This window comes from Habropoda laboriosa, unplaced genomic scaffold, assembly GCF_001263275.1.
Source record: "Habropoda laboriosa isolate 0110345459 unplaced genomic scaffold, ASM126327v1 scaffold66, whole genome shotgun sequence".
Taxonomy (NCBI): Eukaryota; Metazoa; Arthropoda; class Insecta; order Hymenoptera; family Apidae; genus Habropoda; species Habropoda laboriosa.
Window position 1 is genome coordinate 269560 of NW_017100166.1, and position 17101 is coordinate 286660.

The following is a 17101-nucleotide window of genomic DNA, read 5'->3' on the forward strand; positions in this document are numbered from 1 at the left end:
GTAATAAATGCCATCGTAAAAATTCGTCACTTTCTGTTTGGAAACTCTGTAAATAAAATTCTCTTACTAAAATCATATACAAAAATTAGTTAATAATTATCCAGAATGTATTTATAAGATTTATCAATCTTCCAATAGCGAGATCATAATTTATTACTATCGGCAAATTACTTAAACTGATAAACTGGTATTTATGAATTAAATGCGAATCGTAACAATATGAAAGGTGAATGATAAGATGAGAAATATTTTTTGCACGAAAGATTCATGGGCACGCCTGGTAACGCACGTTTACACACGGCGCGAACATTTCGTCGGTATTTCAAGTGGTTATTAAATATTTGAACGATGTCGTACACCGATTCGGAACTTTCCCGTGGAAAATTAATAACGCCATGGAAAATTTGGCGGTACTCGGACCACGCAACAAAAAACTTTGTTAATTAAAGTTTCACCGAACGTTTATCAGTCGAGGATAAATGTTTTTTACTATTTGAGGAGGTAGCCGACGAGCATCAACTATGTCTGGCCGGAAATCGAAACCGAGATTAACCCCGCGACCAGTTATTAATGGATTTGTCCCTTGATCGAGACGCTACGTTCCTCAGCTCCGACAATAACCGGCGCTCCTATCAATTCACTGGGGATCCTGACAAGAGTTCATTAACCCTGTCTTGAAATGCTCCTTGCAATTCGTTCGAGAATAATCGATTCCCTGCGAATACAATCTTAACCCTTGGGTGATCGAACGAGCACTCTTGAGCTTTTCAATTTTACATTAACCTGTGTATGAAAATTTTAACTAAACTCATTGTCAGTGGAATTATTCTTCTTCAGATATTGAATCCCAAATGAAAATCGTGGAAAAATTGCTCAAGTTTCGAAGGGTTGAAAGTTCAATTTTATGATTTTTGGATGTTGGAAAAGTATTCCTTTTTTTTTTCTTTTTTGAGATATGTATTGAGTCTCAAATGGAATTTCGAAGGAAAAATTGCTCGAATTTTAAAGGGTTAAAATGTTATAAAAAATCAATTATACGATGTTTGGATATTAGGAAAGTTTGAAGGTCCAGAAAGAAATTTAATTTAATCTTTAGCCTTAATTGAGATTCAATTTTTAATTTTTACCATGTTTCTTGGATGTCTAGGTAGACATAACTTCTTAAATATTAGGTTATTTTACGAATATCTTGGATTTATTGCTAACTAACGTTCTAACTTTGCCAAAAAATGAACTTATCAAAGCAGGTTACCTAAAAATATTTTCTTCCGGATGAACACTATGAAAAATCGAATACTTGCGTTCCAAGGGCAACCTTTCGACGCACAATATCATTGCATAATATTTCATTTCACTAATAACATCCACTAAATAACTTACTCTACTCACCTGCCACGTATCACTAAATAAGAAAGAAACTGTCCAAAGATTTTCTCCCATAAATCCAACCTTACTTTCAAGTACCTCTGCCCGCCGAATACGATCCATCGAAGGAGGACGAGAACAAGGAACTGATTCCGTACAAGAAAATGGCCGGAAAGACCTCGATGATAAAAAGGATCCTGCAGTCCCTGAGGAACCTTTTCTCACGGCTATTTTGCAAAAGAGAGACGAAGAAAGAAAATAGGAAAATCCAATGTCAGAGTGAGGACGAATCTCTCGATTGGTGGAGCAAATATTTCGCTTCCTTGGAGGTGGGTTTACAAAGACGAAAGGAAGATGGTCGCAGAACTAATCCGGCGTATGTAAATTGCCGCGGATCTATGGTAAGTAAAACGAGGTGTTTTCAGGAGGAGAGAAGCAGACAGCTGAGAAGCTTTCCTCCCGGCAATCAGAAGCTACCGACAACGTTCAAGGTACCTACGCTTTAGAGAATTTTCACCAGCTCAGCTGTCTCATTGGACGGGGAACAGGTATACGATGGAGAACTGGAGATGCAGCCGCAATTCGCTGGCTTTCAGGACCGTCTGAGAACGTTCGAGCTGTGGAGGGGGCGAAAGAGTGAAGATCCCGACTACGACAGCGATCGTTACGTCGGCAAGTTCAAGGTTTGCCTCGAATTTACCCTTCCAAACGAATCTTTGCATATTGCGAAATATCTACCGTTCACGTGTTACTACGATAAAAATAACAGCACAATTATGTAAACAAACTTCTGGAAAGAAAAAATTACAAATGTTTACGAATTTATTTATTTTTGAAAAAGGCACATCTCATGGAGTGAGTAGAAGGAAAACACTAAGTTAGTTAGTATGAAACGTCGGATTTCTAATCATTCGAAAATTGAACGATCGAGTGATTATTTGAGGGTTGAAAAATAGCACTCTTTAACAGTGAAACTTTTGAAGAACAAAATTATGAATGTTTACGAACTTATTCATTTCTAGTGGAGTATAAAGGGTTAAGAAAAAGTCATATCTCGTAGGGTGAGTAGAAAAATGATATTAAGCCAGCTAGTACGAAATGTCGGATTTCTAATCACTCGCAAATTGAACGCTCGTGTGATTACTTAAGGGTTGAAAAGTTCTGAATTTTTTCGTGTTAACTTAAAGCTCGTATTTAGTCTTCACTTTTTAGCTTCCAGTCATTTTATAAGCTCTTCTTTCTAGAGTTGTATAAATGTAGATATAACTCGATCCGAGAAAACTCGTAGTTTCTTAACAACATCCGAAGTGAACTTTGAACTGTTAATTAGTACCAAATACAGTTATAGTGTAGGACGTTTAAAGCTTACCTCGAATTTTCTGTTTAAACTGTCCCTCGAGATGTTGTGCAACATTAGTTGAAAAGTGTGGCAGTTAAGATTTGTAAAAGCAAATTATTCGAAAGTTTAACTTTCGTTATTTATCCTCTGAAGATTTTACGAGGTGTGAATGGTATGTTTTATTTAAAAAGACGCTCGTAGAAATTTCTCGACAGCATTCGAAGTTCACCTCGAACTACCAACTAACAAGTTCAAAGTCTATTTAACGAACCGCCGTTAACTAATCTGGAGGACTGCCAAGAAGAGAGAGTGTCTGTTATCCGGCGAACAATTAGAAGACAATTTCGCGACTCAAAGACAACGTCCCGTCGCGTTATTTTCATCAGGGAAAATAGATTCCCCTCTGTCGTTGCCTAAACAATTCTCCTCAAATTATCGTGACGAAATAAACGTCACGAAATTCCCATTTAATCCCATCCTTCATTCCACAAATTCATCTCGAAGTTTCTGTAATTCTTCTCTCGTAAATCACCGGAGATTCCGCGAATAAAAATACGAAACTTTCCGACAGGGACAGATTTGTGTCTATCGTTGGCCACATCCGAGCAACCAGCCCTGCAAGACGAGAAACGGAAGAAACGTGGCCAATGGTCTGTGCATAGATTATCCACATTCAGAGCCAGTCAAAGTTCTAGTCCGACTTTACGTCGTGAAAGGTGAGCAAAACGCGACATTTATACGTGGAATAAACTCATGGGAACGAATCGATCCTCCATCCGTAGGCGTCAACTTGCAGCCTAACGATCCCCTCAGCGGAAAGTCTGACCCGTATCTTTGCGTTCGCCTCGGGAAAATGTACATCAACGACAAGAAGAATTATATACCGAACCAGTTAAATCCCACCTTTGGCCGGTATACTTTAATTTCGTTGACGGCCTGTCGCATTTTCTACGACACATTATAATTCTTTCATCCACTTTTTCCCTGGAAATTGCTACCTTTTGACAGGGCCCTTTCAAACGCCATTCATTTTTATAATTTCCTGACTGAGAGAAGCCATTAAAATTTGTTCTGATTAATAACCTAAAAGCTGTACTTTTTCTTTATTCTTTTTTTTTTCTCGAAGTGATCTTTCCAGGCAATATTTCCTTTTACGTAGAGGAATTACCGAAATCACTCGAAATTGGAATTAATGTAGATATTTTTAGGAAATGACCGAGAATTTCAGGTTATTTCGAAAAATGTTTAAATTAAAATAAAGTGTAAACGAATCATACTGTACGATAAAGCAACAGAACAGATTAACTAAAAAATTCACGTTCAAAATTAAACGGTCATGCATTCATCTAACTCATCTCTACCACTCTTCTCCTTTTTCCTGGTTCTTCCAACATCCCTCCAAAAATAATACGCAATAAATAAGACACACACGCACTGATACACTATAATTTTCAATAAATTATACAATCCGAAAATGGCTTGTCACTGAAAAATTTAATCGCAGGAGTTCATAATTCTAGAATTCATTTCTGTGGAAGTAGTTATTTTCACACCACTAGCACACTTTCGCTAGATCGTTCGCGTAGATCAGATCGCGTCAGATGCTTCATGATCGACAGGCTCTTCGAGATAGACGCCACTTTCCCCAAAGATTACCTGATGACCGTTCAAGTGTGGGACTACGACGCCACCTCGAATGACGATCTGATAGGCGAGACGAAGATCGACCTGGAGAATCGATTCTACAGCAGACATCGTGCTACGTGTGGTATGTCGAGGATCTATAACGTGGAGGGCTACAATAGGTGGAGGGATCGCGAGAAACCGACGCAGATACTGGAACAACTCTGCAAGAGGAGCAATCTGCCTTTGCCAGAGTATGAAAGCGATTATGTACAAATTGGACGAAAAAAATTCCTCTTTGACGACGACGAGATAGAAACAGGTTCGTTTTAAATATTAATCGTTCGAGTTTGGAAGGGAATCGCGACCTCGGGATGAACTCTATTTGATCAATGATTGATGATTCCTATTCAGACAGGGAAGAATGCATGGCGTTGAACGGGCTTCATCAGTGGCAAGATTTTCCAATTTGCGGCTGCGCCCTGGTACCAGAGCACATCGAAAGACGACCGCTTTTCAACGTCGCCAGACCTGGATTGGAGCAGGTTGTAAAAAAGACCAGTTCAGTTCGTTTAACGACAAAAATTGAGTCGCTTGAGAAAGAACTAGAGCTTATCTAAACTTTTGATAAGTCAAAGTCTCTTTGGAGGGGAACATGAAACGAAAAATCGTGCCGGAATTCGCTTCTCTTTCGTTTTACTTTTGTTCCTTTTCGACTAAAGCCGGCTATGGACAAAGTAAATGTAAATTGTCGAGTCGCTTTTCGAGCTGTTAAATTGTTCGTTGATCTTTTTAAAAGCATCTGCATGTTTGATCAATTGTTTTCAGGGTAAATTGGAACTTTGGGTCGACATGTTCCAATCTGACGAGATTCCTCCGAAACCGCCTGTGGACATCAGTCCGCCTGTGCCCGAGGAGTATGAAATTCGCGTGGTCGTTTGGAACACCGAAGATATACCCCTCGTCGACAGTCAATTTCTCACCGGGGAAAAGTGCTCGGACATTTATGTGAAAGGGTAGGTTGGAAAAAATGGCAGACGGAATAAATAGAACATTAATAATAATATTAAAGAGAATAATTCTTTTTAGCCATGAACCTATCGATGATTACGAAATTTTACACTGACAATCATCAATTTCTAGATTTACTATCATCTTAAAGTATCACTTTAGGAAGAAGAAATAGACCAAGGAAAAAGCAAATAAATCCCTTATATTTAACATTAAAATCACAGACACCTTTTTGTTGATTTTGCATTCACTCATTCACGGATTTGAGGGTCAACTGTGCCCTTCGCCTGAATTAGTCCAACAGACTGAGACTCGTTCGAAACCCACCAACATAATCTCTGAATCTCAGATTATGAGGTCACATAGAATTCTTAATTCCAATGCTTTCTTACGAGGGAGAGAAAATATATAACCCAAGCTATCAAGTAGAGACCTTAACCTTGAAAATTATCATCCCACCTTCTTACTAAGTATTTACGAATTTAAAATGTAATCTTCCGTTTCAATGCTTTCTTACGAGGGATTGAAAATGTACAACCCGAGCTATCAGATAGAGAACTTAACCTTGAAAATCTTCGTTTCATTCCTTCTCTGAATATTTACGAATTTTAAATACAACCCTCAATTTCGGTGCTCTCTTATAAGGGAGAGAAAACATATAACCCAAGCTATCAGATTAATCCTGGAACGTTTTATCTTTACGAATTTAAAGTATAACCCTGAAACCCTGTTTCGAACGATCAATTCCAGCTGGATTGTTTACGACGATTACCAAAAGACCGATATCCATTACAACTCGCTGAACGGTGAGGGCAACTTCAACTGGCGTTTCGTGTTTCGCGTAACATATTCGAAGGGTGAGCGTGTTATGATCGTACGTAAGAAAATATCCGTCTTCGCCAGAAGCGAGACCGAGGACAAACTGCCGTGTAAATTGCATCTACAAGTCTGGGATAGCGATCATTTCTCTCCGGATGACTTTCTCGGTAAAAAAAGCAGTCCATCAATTGTCACACTCGTCCATTAACAGGATCGCGCTGAATATTTCATCCTACCTAGGTGCATTGACACTGGATCTGTCCAGAATGCCCAGAGGAAGCGGGAATTCTAAAAACTGCACTCTCAAACTGCTCGACCCAAGCTTGCCTACCATCGATCTCTTCAAAATAACACGGATTAAAGCGTGGTGGCCATTTGAACGAAGCGTGAACGCTGTTCAACGCGTACAAGCGGTTCGTATCGTAAAAAGAGCCTGTTTATTAACCTTTCGTCGAAACGAATGTTTGCTATAGCCCGCATCGATGTTACAATTGTACAGTCTGCACGGTGAACCGAATTAATTCGTGAAATTTTCCCTAAAACGAGAGATTTACCGATCTCTTTCAACTTGTTCGCATTCACAGTAAAATTCAGAAAAATCTTCAATATACAGGGTGTAAAAGAGAACAAATACTTAGTGAAATATACGCTTTCAAAGACTGGCGCCATTTACGTTGGAAAGTTGCAATAGATATTCAAGATCGTAACAGTGATTAACCCCTTAACCTACGATTCTTTTTCTGACTATGCGTCTAATAAGGGAACTTCGGTAACCCGAAATGTCCGATTTTTTTAAACTTTGTGGGTTTGTAGGGGACCTCGAGAGAAGTATCGAGCAATTTTTTGTTTTGGCCCAATTTCGGTTCTTCGGGGTGAAAACAGCCCTTGAATGAAGATAAGTGTTACCCTATTTCCCTTCAAAACTATAGTAAATATTAAAAAATGTTTAGAATAAAAATTTAATGGCTTTTTATGCCTTATAAGACTGTGCTATTAAATTAATGAAAACTCTTTTTTTAAATAAAAAATCTTCCACTACCGTTGTTATGAAAAATTTTTAATTTTCTATCATATCGAAAAATATGTCAAATAAATGCAGATAAGTACCAAAATATCAAACATCTTTTTATATCTACTATTGTTTTAAAGATATACAGGGAAATAGGGTAACACTTATCTTCATTCAACGGATATTACGCTATCCGTGCACAATTCCTCGTGGAAACTTCCATAACGATCGCGGTGAAAAATTATTCATTCGCTTCGACTGCTTTTATTATTTTTTCCTTTTTCATTTTACAAAAAGCATTCATAAAATATCGAAGCAAACTCACGCGACGTGATGTATCGATTCAGGGCAAAGTCGAACTGGAAATGTCAATATCGCCAGCGGAGGAGGCTGACGAGCAACCGGCGGGCAAAGGAAGAGATTCGCCACAAAGTCTTCCACCTCCCAAGTAATTCGAAACTTAATTAAGCACGGAACTCCGTGACGAATTTGTAAGAAGAATATTTGATAGTTCGTGACAGATATTTCTTTGTATAAATTCAAATTAACGGGGAAACTATTTCTTCAGAAACTTCTTTAATTTCCTGTTCCTCGTTTGATACAAAATTCGCCCTGATTTCTGTCCAACAACCTTTGACGCGGAGTTCTTAAAAATATGTTCAACGCGAATCAACGAAAAATTCTTTCTCTTCCTATATGAAAATATTTTCGAGAAACTGTTAACCCGTAAACGTCCAAATTATTTTTTTTTCATATTTGACATTTGTTTAAAATAAGACACTTGGTGGTTAATGCATTCGTGAAAATTAGATACACGGTTTTTTTTTTAAAGTGATATAAGTCCATTTATTCTTATATTGAGATATTTAAAGGTTTGCCTTTGAATTAATTAAAGAATATTGGCAAACGTTAATAATTTCGTATAATATTTCTAAAATTGTAAACACGTTAAATTTTATTATGCGATAATAATTGTTAAAACTGTTAAAGAAAAGCAAGGTTTTTTTCAACTACAAATGGACTTATACCACTTTCAAAAAACGTATTTAACATTTAACAGTTAAACTTTTCTTAACGAGTTTATGAGGATATTGACTTTGTTTAGCTGAAATTAGCCTTAACTCGTTTTGTTCAAAATTGGACTTATACTACTTTAAAAAAAAAAAAAACAAAAAAAAAACGGCTCAGATATTTAATCATCGAGCTAGAAATTTAACGTTCACCCGACGTCTAAAACGTTAATTTATTCACCGTGGTATAAAGTCGTATAAAATCAGCAATTCAGACGGGGCTGTTGAAATAAAACCGCGGCGATGTACGGTGAAACGATATCAAAGCTAATTCTACGCTCACGCCGCGCCGCGAAATAAAATTAGCGTGGATATCGGTCCCTATCAGACTTAAATGGATTAATGTTCAATTTTGATCGTCAATCTGTCCAACTGCAAGCAACACGGTTAACCGGATTATTTCGTTAAGTCGAGAGAGTTAATTCGAGCGACGGACAGCGTCGCCGATGTATTTCCGGGCAATCTTTAGAAGATCAAGCCCATCCACTTAAACCGCGGACTGTCTGCTTCCCTTCCCCTCGAACCGCTCGAACGAAGAAAGGTTGAAAGATAAAATTAACCCGTGTCCTATTGTACGAATCGCGATACGAAACGTTCAACGTTCGTTTTGTACGGAGTCGATAAGCCGTGGACGTGTATATATGTATAGTCGTCAGGTCATTAGGCGATTTTAATTCTTCGCGATTACCCCATTCTACGGTGCTTCCACGGTACACACTGTGATTCTAAAAACAACTACCGTCTGGGTGACTGAATTCTCATTGTTTCGAGATACGTTTATTTTTACGTTTAAACGAAGTAACATAGAAATATAGCTAAATTAAGTCTCCCCAATGTTCGAACAGTTTCTTACATTTCTTATAACACTTCCAAATTTAACCCCCTCAGAGCATTTCTATTTCCACGTGGTGAATTTGAAACGCAAACACAGTATTGTAGAAAAAAATTAGAAAAAATAAAAATAGACGCGTACGATATATTCGTTGCCAGTGCTCAAAGGGTTAAGACAGCCTTTTCAAACACATCGCCTTTATTCTCCAGAACTGTACATAATTTCCTTTGCTTCGTCTTCCTCATTGTCTCAGTCGTTTTATCCTCGACTTCTACTCTCTTCATCTCTATCATTATTTTACCATATTTTTATTTTACTCTACTTCAGACTGTTTCTTCGCTATTATCCAACGTCTCGCCATTATTTCTATACACCCTTTCGCAACTGCATGATAAACTCGTATTATTATTATTATTACAATTGGACAAAGACTAGCAATCATTCTGTTAACACTGAACAATCAAGTTCAAACGTTCGACAGCTCAGGCAGGGTAACGATCGTCGCTGACCGGCTCGGTGTAATTAAATCCAATCGCACTGGCCGTCATTAAAGCGCCATTATATAATTAAACGGGAATCGGTAACGACCGCGATCGTCCAGATTCGCCGCTGTACGTTTGCTAATCCCGTCTGATTTTTACCACCATTTCTCCACCCCTAATTCTATCTCCTTTTAATTTTCAGCCGACCGGACACTTCGTTCTCTTGGTTCCGGAATCCGTGGAAAGCTTGCCGTTTCGTGGTCTGCCGTTACTACAAATGGCGGATAATATGCTGCTTCACTTGTATACTGTTGGTGTTGCTGGCTGCATGCGCGATCTACGCGTTCCCTGGTTACCTAGTGAAACGTCTTCTCGGTGCTTGAACGAACGAAAATCGTTATCGCGCGGATCGAATCGGAAGCAATCGCAGCTGGCCAGTCGTAAATCAGGAATTGGGTCGTAGGACGGATGAATTATTGATTCTGACCACTTCAGGACAACAGCAGTGCTATTTCGGCACCGTTAATTATGGGATAACACAATGGGCTCGCATGGTTAACGATCATTTTACCAATTAACGACCGCAGTTTATTCGTAAGTTCGCAATTAACGATGTCGCTCTGTTTTCTCCGCACGTGTGTGTCTTTCTCTTTCTCTCTAAAGGACGTGTCGCGTCGAATAAACGGAACAATTCGTCCCGGTATTATTACGGACTTTTAATCGAGTTTGCACAGCTTATACGGCAAAGTGAAAAATATCGTTCACCTATAGAATTCACGTTTAATTTGAAAATATCGGGCTCCGGTTATACGGGGATTGAGGATAATTCGCCGACAAAAAAATTCAAAGAGAAAACGCGAGGTGATTGGAACAATTTCGCGTTTCATGACGGTAAATTGCAAATGGAGAAATTACCGACTGTTCCACGTCACCCGTACACCACCGATTTACCTTTCGCCAACATTTTTCCTCTTTTTTCTCTTCTTTCGCGAATTATTTGCAGAGCGATTCGTCAATTGTTTCTGGGTTTGAGCATTCTAGCATTCGAAAAGAAATTCTCAATATCGGAAATCCGGCGAACTTCGAAGACAAATCGTTGCGAGCGGAATACCGCAGAAAATAGAAAAATGAGAATAGATCGTTATGAAGAAACATATGAATTTTTTGCACGTCTTGCGCTGTCCGAATTGGTCGGAATACGAGAAATGAATATTCCTCAATCTTTATACATCACGTCGTCCTATTTTTCGCTTTCCAAAGTGCGCTGCTTTAGAAATCTCTCAACAAATAGACAAATCTCTCGTCTGGCGGCTGCATTAATCAGATTATAAGCTCGTCACGAGTTCCCGCGTATTTATTATTCTCGCGTCTTCGGTTATTTTTTCGCTTGAAAATTCCCTCCCGCGAAGACGAAACACACGGGCGAATAAAAATACCGCGACTGCTTGATTTCCGTGCGATTCGTGGCACTTTTTAAGGATCATTTGCGGGATGGAAACGCGAGTGCAAGCTCGGTACGGTTCGATGAACGGGCGGCCAGGTGGAAAAGAGGTAACGTGACGTAACGAGAAGATCAATAACTCAACCGTTTTGTTCGAAAGTTTATTGAACTCGACTTTTCTTAAAGCCTACGGCTCACACCGAAGAATCCCCGTGTCGATTTTACAACACCGAACCATTCGGCTCCTTTTGTACCACTTCCTCCTCTTCTTCTCGCCTCTTGATAAACCCCTTTACGGCTGAACTCGAGGGGACGCTTCTAAGTAATCTAATCTTCTTTCCCTGATGCAACTCGGAACAGCGATTCGCGACTTTCCGATGAAACGCGACGCCACGGTGAAATATAAATCCGGCCACTTTTCGTCGATTGTTTCTCGCTTAATTTTTATCGCCAAGTGTCAATTAACGCGGAGAGCTGAGAGCGACGAAAGAGCGAGAGTAGTTGTCGAGTTCTGTTATTCAAAGAGGAATACAGTTTGTCAAATCTAGTTTAAACTGTTACTCAGTTGTTTGAAAAGGACAAAAATTTGTGAATACTGTGAAAGTCCTGCAAAACTCGACGAGTGAAATTTTCAAGCAGCGTAGGAAATGCTTTTGTGAAAAGTGTGTTGAGGTTTTCCTTTGACTCTTCAGAATTATTAGTAATTTTCTCGATTTCTATTTCTCTCGATCGAATTAAGATCAGTGCGATGTTATGAAATATTGTCTTTCATTACCCTAAAGATACATGTCCATCTGAGATTTTTTTTACGATAGTGGCTCTCGAGAGTACTCTCAAATTGTGCGTCCAGCACACTCTCGCCTCGAGAGCAACTCGCGATAATTTTATTCTCAAAGTATTATGAATCGTTTTGTTATTGCATTGTGCAACAGTGTAAAATACACGTATTATTTGTTGTTCTTTAAAGAAGAACGCGTAATTCGAAGTTTCTTCTGCGTGTGAACTTAAAACGAATTTCCGTCTAGATAGCAGATAGTGGAAATATATAGCAAGTTTTATTGGGACACGCTATTGAGACAAATAGGCGTTGTACGTCTTCGTGAAGTGTGTGCACCATGTGGTATATTTCCTTTCTGGACAAAACTTTTATCACCATTACTGCTCGTTATTGATACTGAGATTTTCTCGAAACTCGCGTTCTTCGAATTTCCCTCGTGAAATGGAAGCCCACTCTGTCGCGAACTTTCCCTATTTTCGTTCGACGAATTCGTCGAGTACGACAGGTCGCTGATGCACGAAATATGTATAGGTATCGCGTTCCATGACAATTGCCATTTTATCCCTAGTCTAAACAAAGGAAATTTTATGCTACTCGTATGCGGCATTTAATGTGGCATTTCATCTGTGACAGTTTCATCTGCACCAACTAAATGTATCGAAGAATTGCCAATTGAAGGTGACATCATTCGAATTCGATTTATGTGATTAAACAAAGGAAATTCTGTGCTATTCGCGATCGACAGTTTCATCTGCACCAACTAAATGTATCGAAGAATTGCCAATTGAAGGTGACATCATTCGATTTATGATTTATGTGATTTAGTTTGAAAATTTGCAGCTATAGTACTGTGCAATTTTTAATTCTGCGTTTGTGGAAGGCAACATAATGTTAAGATGGTTATGGAATAAAAGAGTGACTCCTGATCGAAAAGCTTCGATACTTAAGCAACTTATAATAAAGGAAAGAAAGAACCCAATAAAGTAAGACTTATAAAATATAAATATATTTGGTTCACAGGAGTGTTTCAATACGTTGGAACAAATAAAACTCGATGAAAACGAGTGTGTATTCTGAAAGATTATTTTTCCACGTATCCCTTGAAAGTCTATTCGTTACAATTACTAATTTCTTCTCGGACTTATGCTGTTTCGAAGGTAAAAGAAAATGCAGCACATTTTCGACGTATAACGTTATTCTTTTACGAAAAAGAGAAAAATGCCACTGAAACAGCAAACGAAGTATGCAATGTTTGCAAAAAATTGTTCGCCAATGGTTTACAAAATTTAAAGATGGAAATTTTTATTTTGAAGATAACAACAAAAGAAGAAATTTTTTGGCAATATGGAATTTTCAAATTGCCGGAAGACGGCGACAAGTCGTAGAACAAAACGGTACACATCTTATAGAATAAAAAAATTAACGAGTTTTCTGAAAAAGGTCCCACAAACTAGTGAATTCAGTAAATCGCTTTGGAAGTTTTAGTTTAACCTACAGATTAACTGTACACGATTCAACAATAAGTGTTGCTCTGATCGATGGAACATTGAAACGAAATTTGGAGGGAAAATTTCTAAACATATTGCGGTTAATTAAAAAGGGTTTACCAAAAAAGAACCTATGGACCTATAGTGTCTCTCTTCTAGAAAGCTTCTCAATTATTGCTTCAAAGTATGGAATTTACTTGTTTACTTAAAAATTGGCACGAATTGTCCGGCGAAATCCAATAAGTGTATCTAATTTCTAACTCACATGGTCTCATAAAGGGTTAAACCCTTGAAAAATTAAAGGGTTGACAATGGTTATTAACGGTACCATTCGCTGTACTCAGCTATTGCAATTAATAAATTTTTACACACAAATTATTCCGCTTAGACCTGCTCGATCTTTCTTGCCTCAAAGAATTTGTGAAACTGCGAACCGGCACGCACAACATTTAGTTTTTCAATGTTTATACTCGCTCCCTCATAACACACATTGACAGAGTCTTGTAAGTTTCTCATTTTGAATTCGCGTCCGTTAGTATTTCTTGTTTACCTATTCTTGCGCAATCTAACGTGAAATCTTCCCGTAAAAACAAGTAAATAAATAAACAAGCCGAACCTAGAACTCAACATAGAACACACCCCTTTAGCAAAGCACGGTCGAATTGGCAGTAACATTAACAAATTAGGAAAATCGAGTAACAAATGGATCCAGTAGTACGAGCGCATTGAATCGAAACACGAGGCAAAGTACTTGAAACAAAACAACGCCGACGAATCAATGACCGCGGCGGCAGGCGAAAGGGGTGAGTACACGCGAACCTGCATACGGTCCCGGGGCTGGCGAATCCATAGTTTACGACCGCACTCGCGTTGCATGCGGCCTGTCGAAAAACCAGGTCTCTGAGAAACCGTTAAACAGTCTGAAAACAAGGGAGTTTCGCGAGCTTGAATGATCCTCCGTCCCGCGGCGTTCACCACCACCCCGATACGGAGTTTGTCAGCTAAGTTTTCGGCCCGAACGAACGTGAATTCACTTATTACGGGGAGGACGAAGTCACGCGAATGCATATGCACCGACTAGCAGGGAATGCATGCACCGAATCGCACCGCCCCGTCGACTAAACTTGGTCTTAATGCATCGCGTGCCCTATCCGACCAAGTATCTCCCGATTGCAGGCCAATGACCCCTGCTACCCAGCCCGATGAAAAGTTTCCGCTAGTTTCGCGATAACGTCGAGTCTTCACCCTGTGACCCCGAGGCTGAGATCTTCCATACCCCCAGTGTGAATTTACGATGGAATTATTGCAATGCGGCAGGCCGGTTGATACCTCGACCAGGATTTCTGCAATTTTCTGATTATCATCTTGCTTGTCGTTGATCTTGGCCTTTGTGTTTCTTGTGTTCGTTGACGTGTCAGCTGGAAATGACATTCCTCGGTGCTAGAAGCTTTTAGGATTTCTTCTTCATTTGCATACCGGAGTAAAAGAGGTTTTATCGTAGTACTCGTGAGTAGGTATAAAATGGAGAATACTTTAATGGACAATTTTTTGTTTTATTGAATTATGCAACTGCATAAGGTTGAAGATAAGAATATAAGCAAACAGAAGGGACGTTTTCTTGGTAAATACTGGGAACGTTTTTCTGAAGGACTTTCTCAGACTCTGAGAAGTCTACGAATCTACTATTTGTTCCTAAATACGAAGGAAGACCTTCGGGGACGACGAAAACGTGAAGTCTGCGATTGCGGCTCACTTTGAGGCGAACGAACAAATATGTCTTTACGAGGGAATGAATAAATTAATTCAGAGGTCTGAAAGATGTATCGAGGTTAAGGGGGAGTACATCGAAAAGGAGAAGTAATACTATAGGTTTTTCTACCCTTCATTCCGCGAATTTTTTAATTTCTCCTCTTTTCTTTCGTAATTCATTCCTTACGTTGCAACCAATACGTATTTGTATGAAAAAGGTGGCCAAAATTATTTTAGTACTTTTAGCGAAGGCAAAAGCACTTAGAAATGATAATTATTCGATACAATTTTACATGAAAACTCACAGAAGAATAAAAAATTCAGAAATAAGCCGCTCTACATATATATAATTTATTTTATTATGAAATTTTTATAGTGAAACTCTTCATTTGAGAGTTATACATGTACTTATCTACATAAGCAAGGAAAACAAGAATTTTTGCATAATTTTTGTGTAATATTCTAGGGATGTTAGGTTGCAGACATATTCTGCTCGCACAAAATGAAAAACAATAGCGATTATATTTTAAACAAAAGTCCTTTTCGTATGACCTTCTTCTTTTGTCTAAATTTTGACGCCACAAAAATAGCTGTCATGTTACTTCATTTTACAATAATAACATTGCAAGAAGAAAACACTTTTTCAGTTTCTAATTAAGTTTATAAATTAGAATTTTGGCCACCTTTTTAAATAAAATACTCCACTGTACATCCTCAGATGACTATAAACAAGACTCCAAATTAGTAATCCTTTCCCTAACTCTTCTTAGCAGAGTTAGGCCACAAACATCATCAAACAAAAGCACAATTGTCACGACCATTTCGTTCCCAAAATGAGAAACAAGGGAAACCAGTAAAAGGCAAGTCTCGTGGAAACAACAAACTTCGTTCCTCTTCCTAGTAAAGCTTGTTTAATGGCTCTGCGAAAATTTATTCACGGTGAGCGAGAAACAAGTTAGCGTTTGAATTTTTCAAGAACGCCAGCATAAAAATAGCGTGCGGCGAGCGAAAATGGCGAGAAACATTAGCATCGTTGCTGTCTACCTTTCGGCTACATTCGGTTCGCGTGAAAACCGCAGCTCCATGGTCGAAAACCGTGGAGGACATTCGCACAGCGAGACATTCGCGGAATGGAAGCTTTGTGCACTTTTCTCCGCTCGCGGAATTTCGCAATGAAGCAGCGAGGGGCTCTGTGAGTCCGATTGTTGGCCGGCGGCCAGTTATCGGATCGCTATTACACCCGCGGCCATTAATATCGCAATCGTAGACACACGTTCGTGCCGCGAAAATTTAACGCCGCCAGTTCCCGGAACGTTCAGCAACAGAATAAATTTCGTTACATTATTTAATGACCATAAATCGTCCCCTTCTTCCGTGCTACTTCCCAAACGTGAACGAAGAGAACTTTTGCGCCGTCTTCCACTCTTCGCCATTTACTTTACAACACCTGGCCCCAACCTCGTGCTGCACGCCAGATACCTTTATGCAGTTCGTGTGTATAAAACCGTGATAAATATTTCTCTCGTAAGCATCGCTGATGGATCGACCGCGATACCGACAATAGCGGTCCGTTCGTGGAACTTTATCGCCGCGAGAAATGTATGTTATAGTTTCCCCCTTGGAAATCTCATTTTCGTACCGTGCAAGCCTGTTATTACGCAATACAGGAATACGCCAGCTCTATTCCCTTATGTGTTACCATAAGTAGGTTTTGTTACGAGCGTTTGGTGATAATTGTTGCAAAAGAGAACAGTTCTTCGGTGAAATTTATTTCAGCTTTTAACCCTTTCGTTACGCACTTCCACCTTAATGTAATAAACCCAATTTTAAAGTGATACGGCCAAAGTAACAAATTTCGCAGCCGTGGTTAAAAATTTACCGTCAGTCACCCACGCTCCGCATTAAAATCTGCGGTAGCGAAAGGGTTAATTCAGGAGAAAAATAGATTGACGTTGAAAAATATAATTAAGAACGATAGCAAACTGTTTCTTTTCCATTTTGTTTAGGGAGATTTGAATTTTAATAATTTTCTTCGGCTGTTAACACTTCGCGGTCGTATTTACCTCAGAATGTGAATGCTGAGCTGGTCGGAATGA

General features: G+C 39.0%; 1 protein-coding gene across 1 annotated transcript in view; it reads left to right on the forward strand.

The window, feature by feature from the left end:
* Positions 1-9933, forward strand: part of LOC108578598 (otoferlin-like) — a 35268-nt gene extending 25335 nt beyond the window's left edge. The window contains 10 exon segments of the mRNA XM_017941961.1: positions 1462-1694; positions 3276-3420; positions 3487-3772; positions 4306-4649; positions 4742-4872; positions 5156-5343; positions 6089-6324; positions 6398-6570; positions 7514-7614; positions 9753-9933. Of these exon segments, the coding sequence (XP_017797450.1) occupies positions 1462-1694; positions 3276-3420; positions 3487-3772; positions 4306-4649; positions 4742-4872; positions 5156-5343; positions 6089-6324; positions 6398-6570; positions 7514-7614; positions 9753-9933 (2018 nt within the window).
* Positions 9934-17101: the final 7168 nt, after the last annotated feature.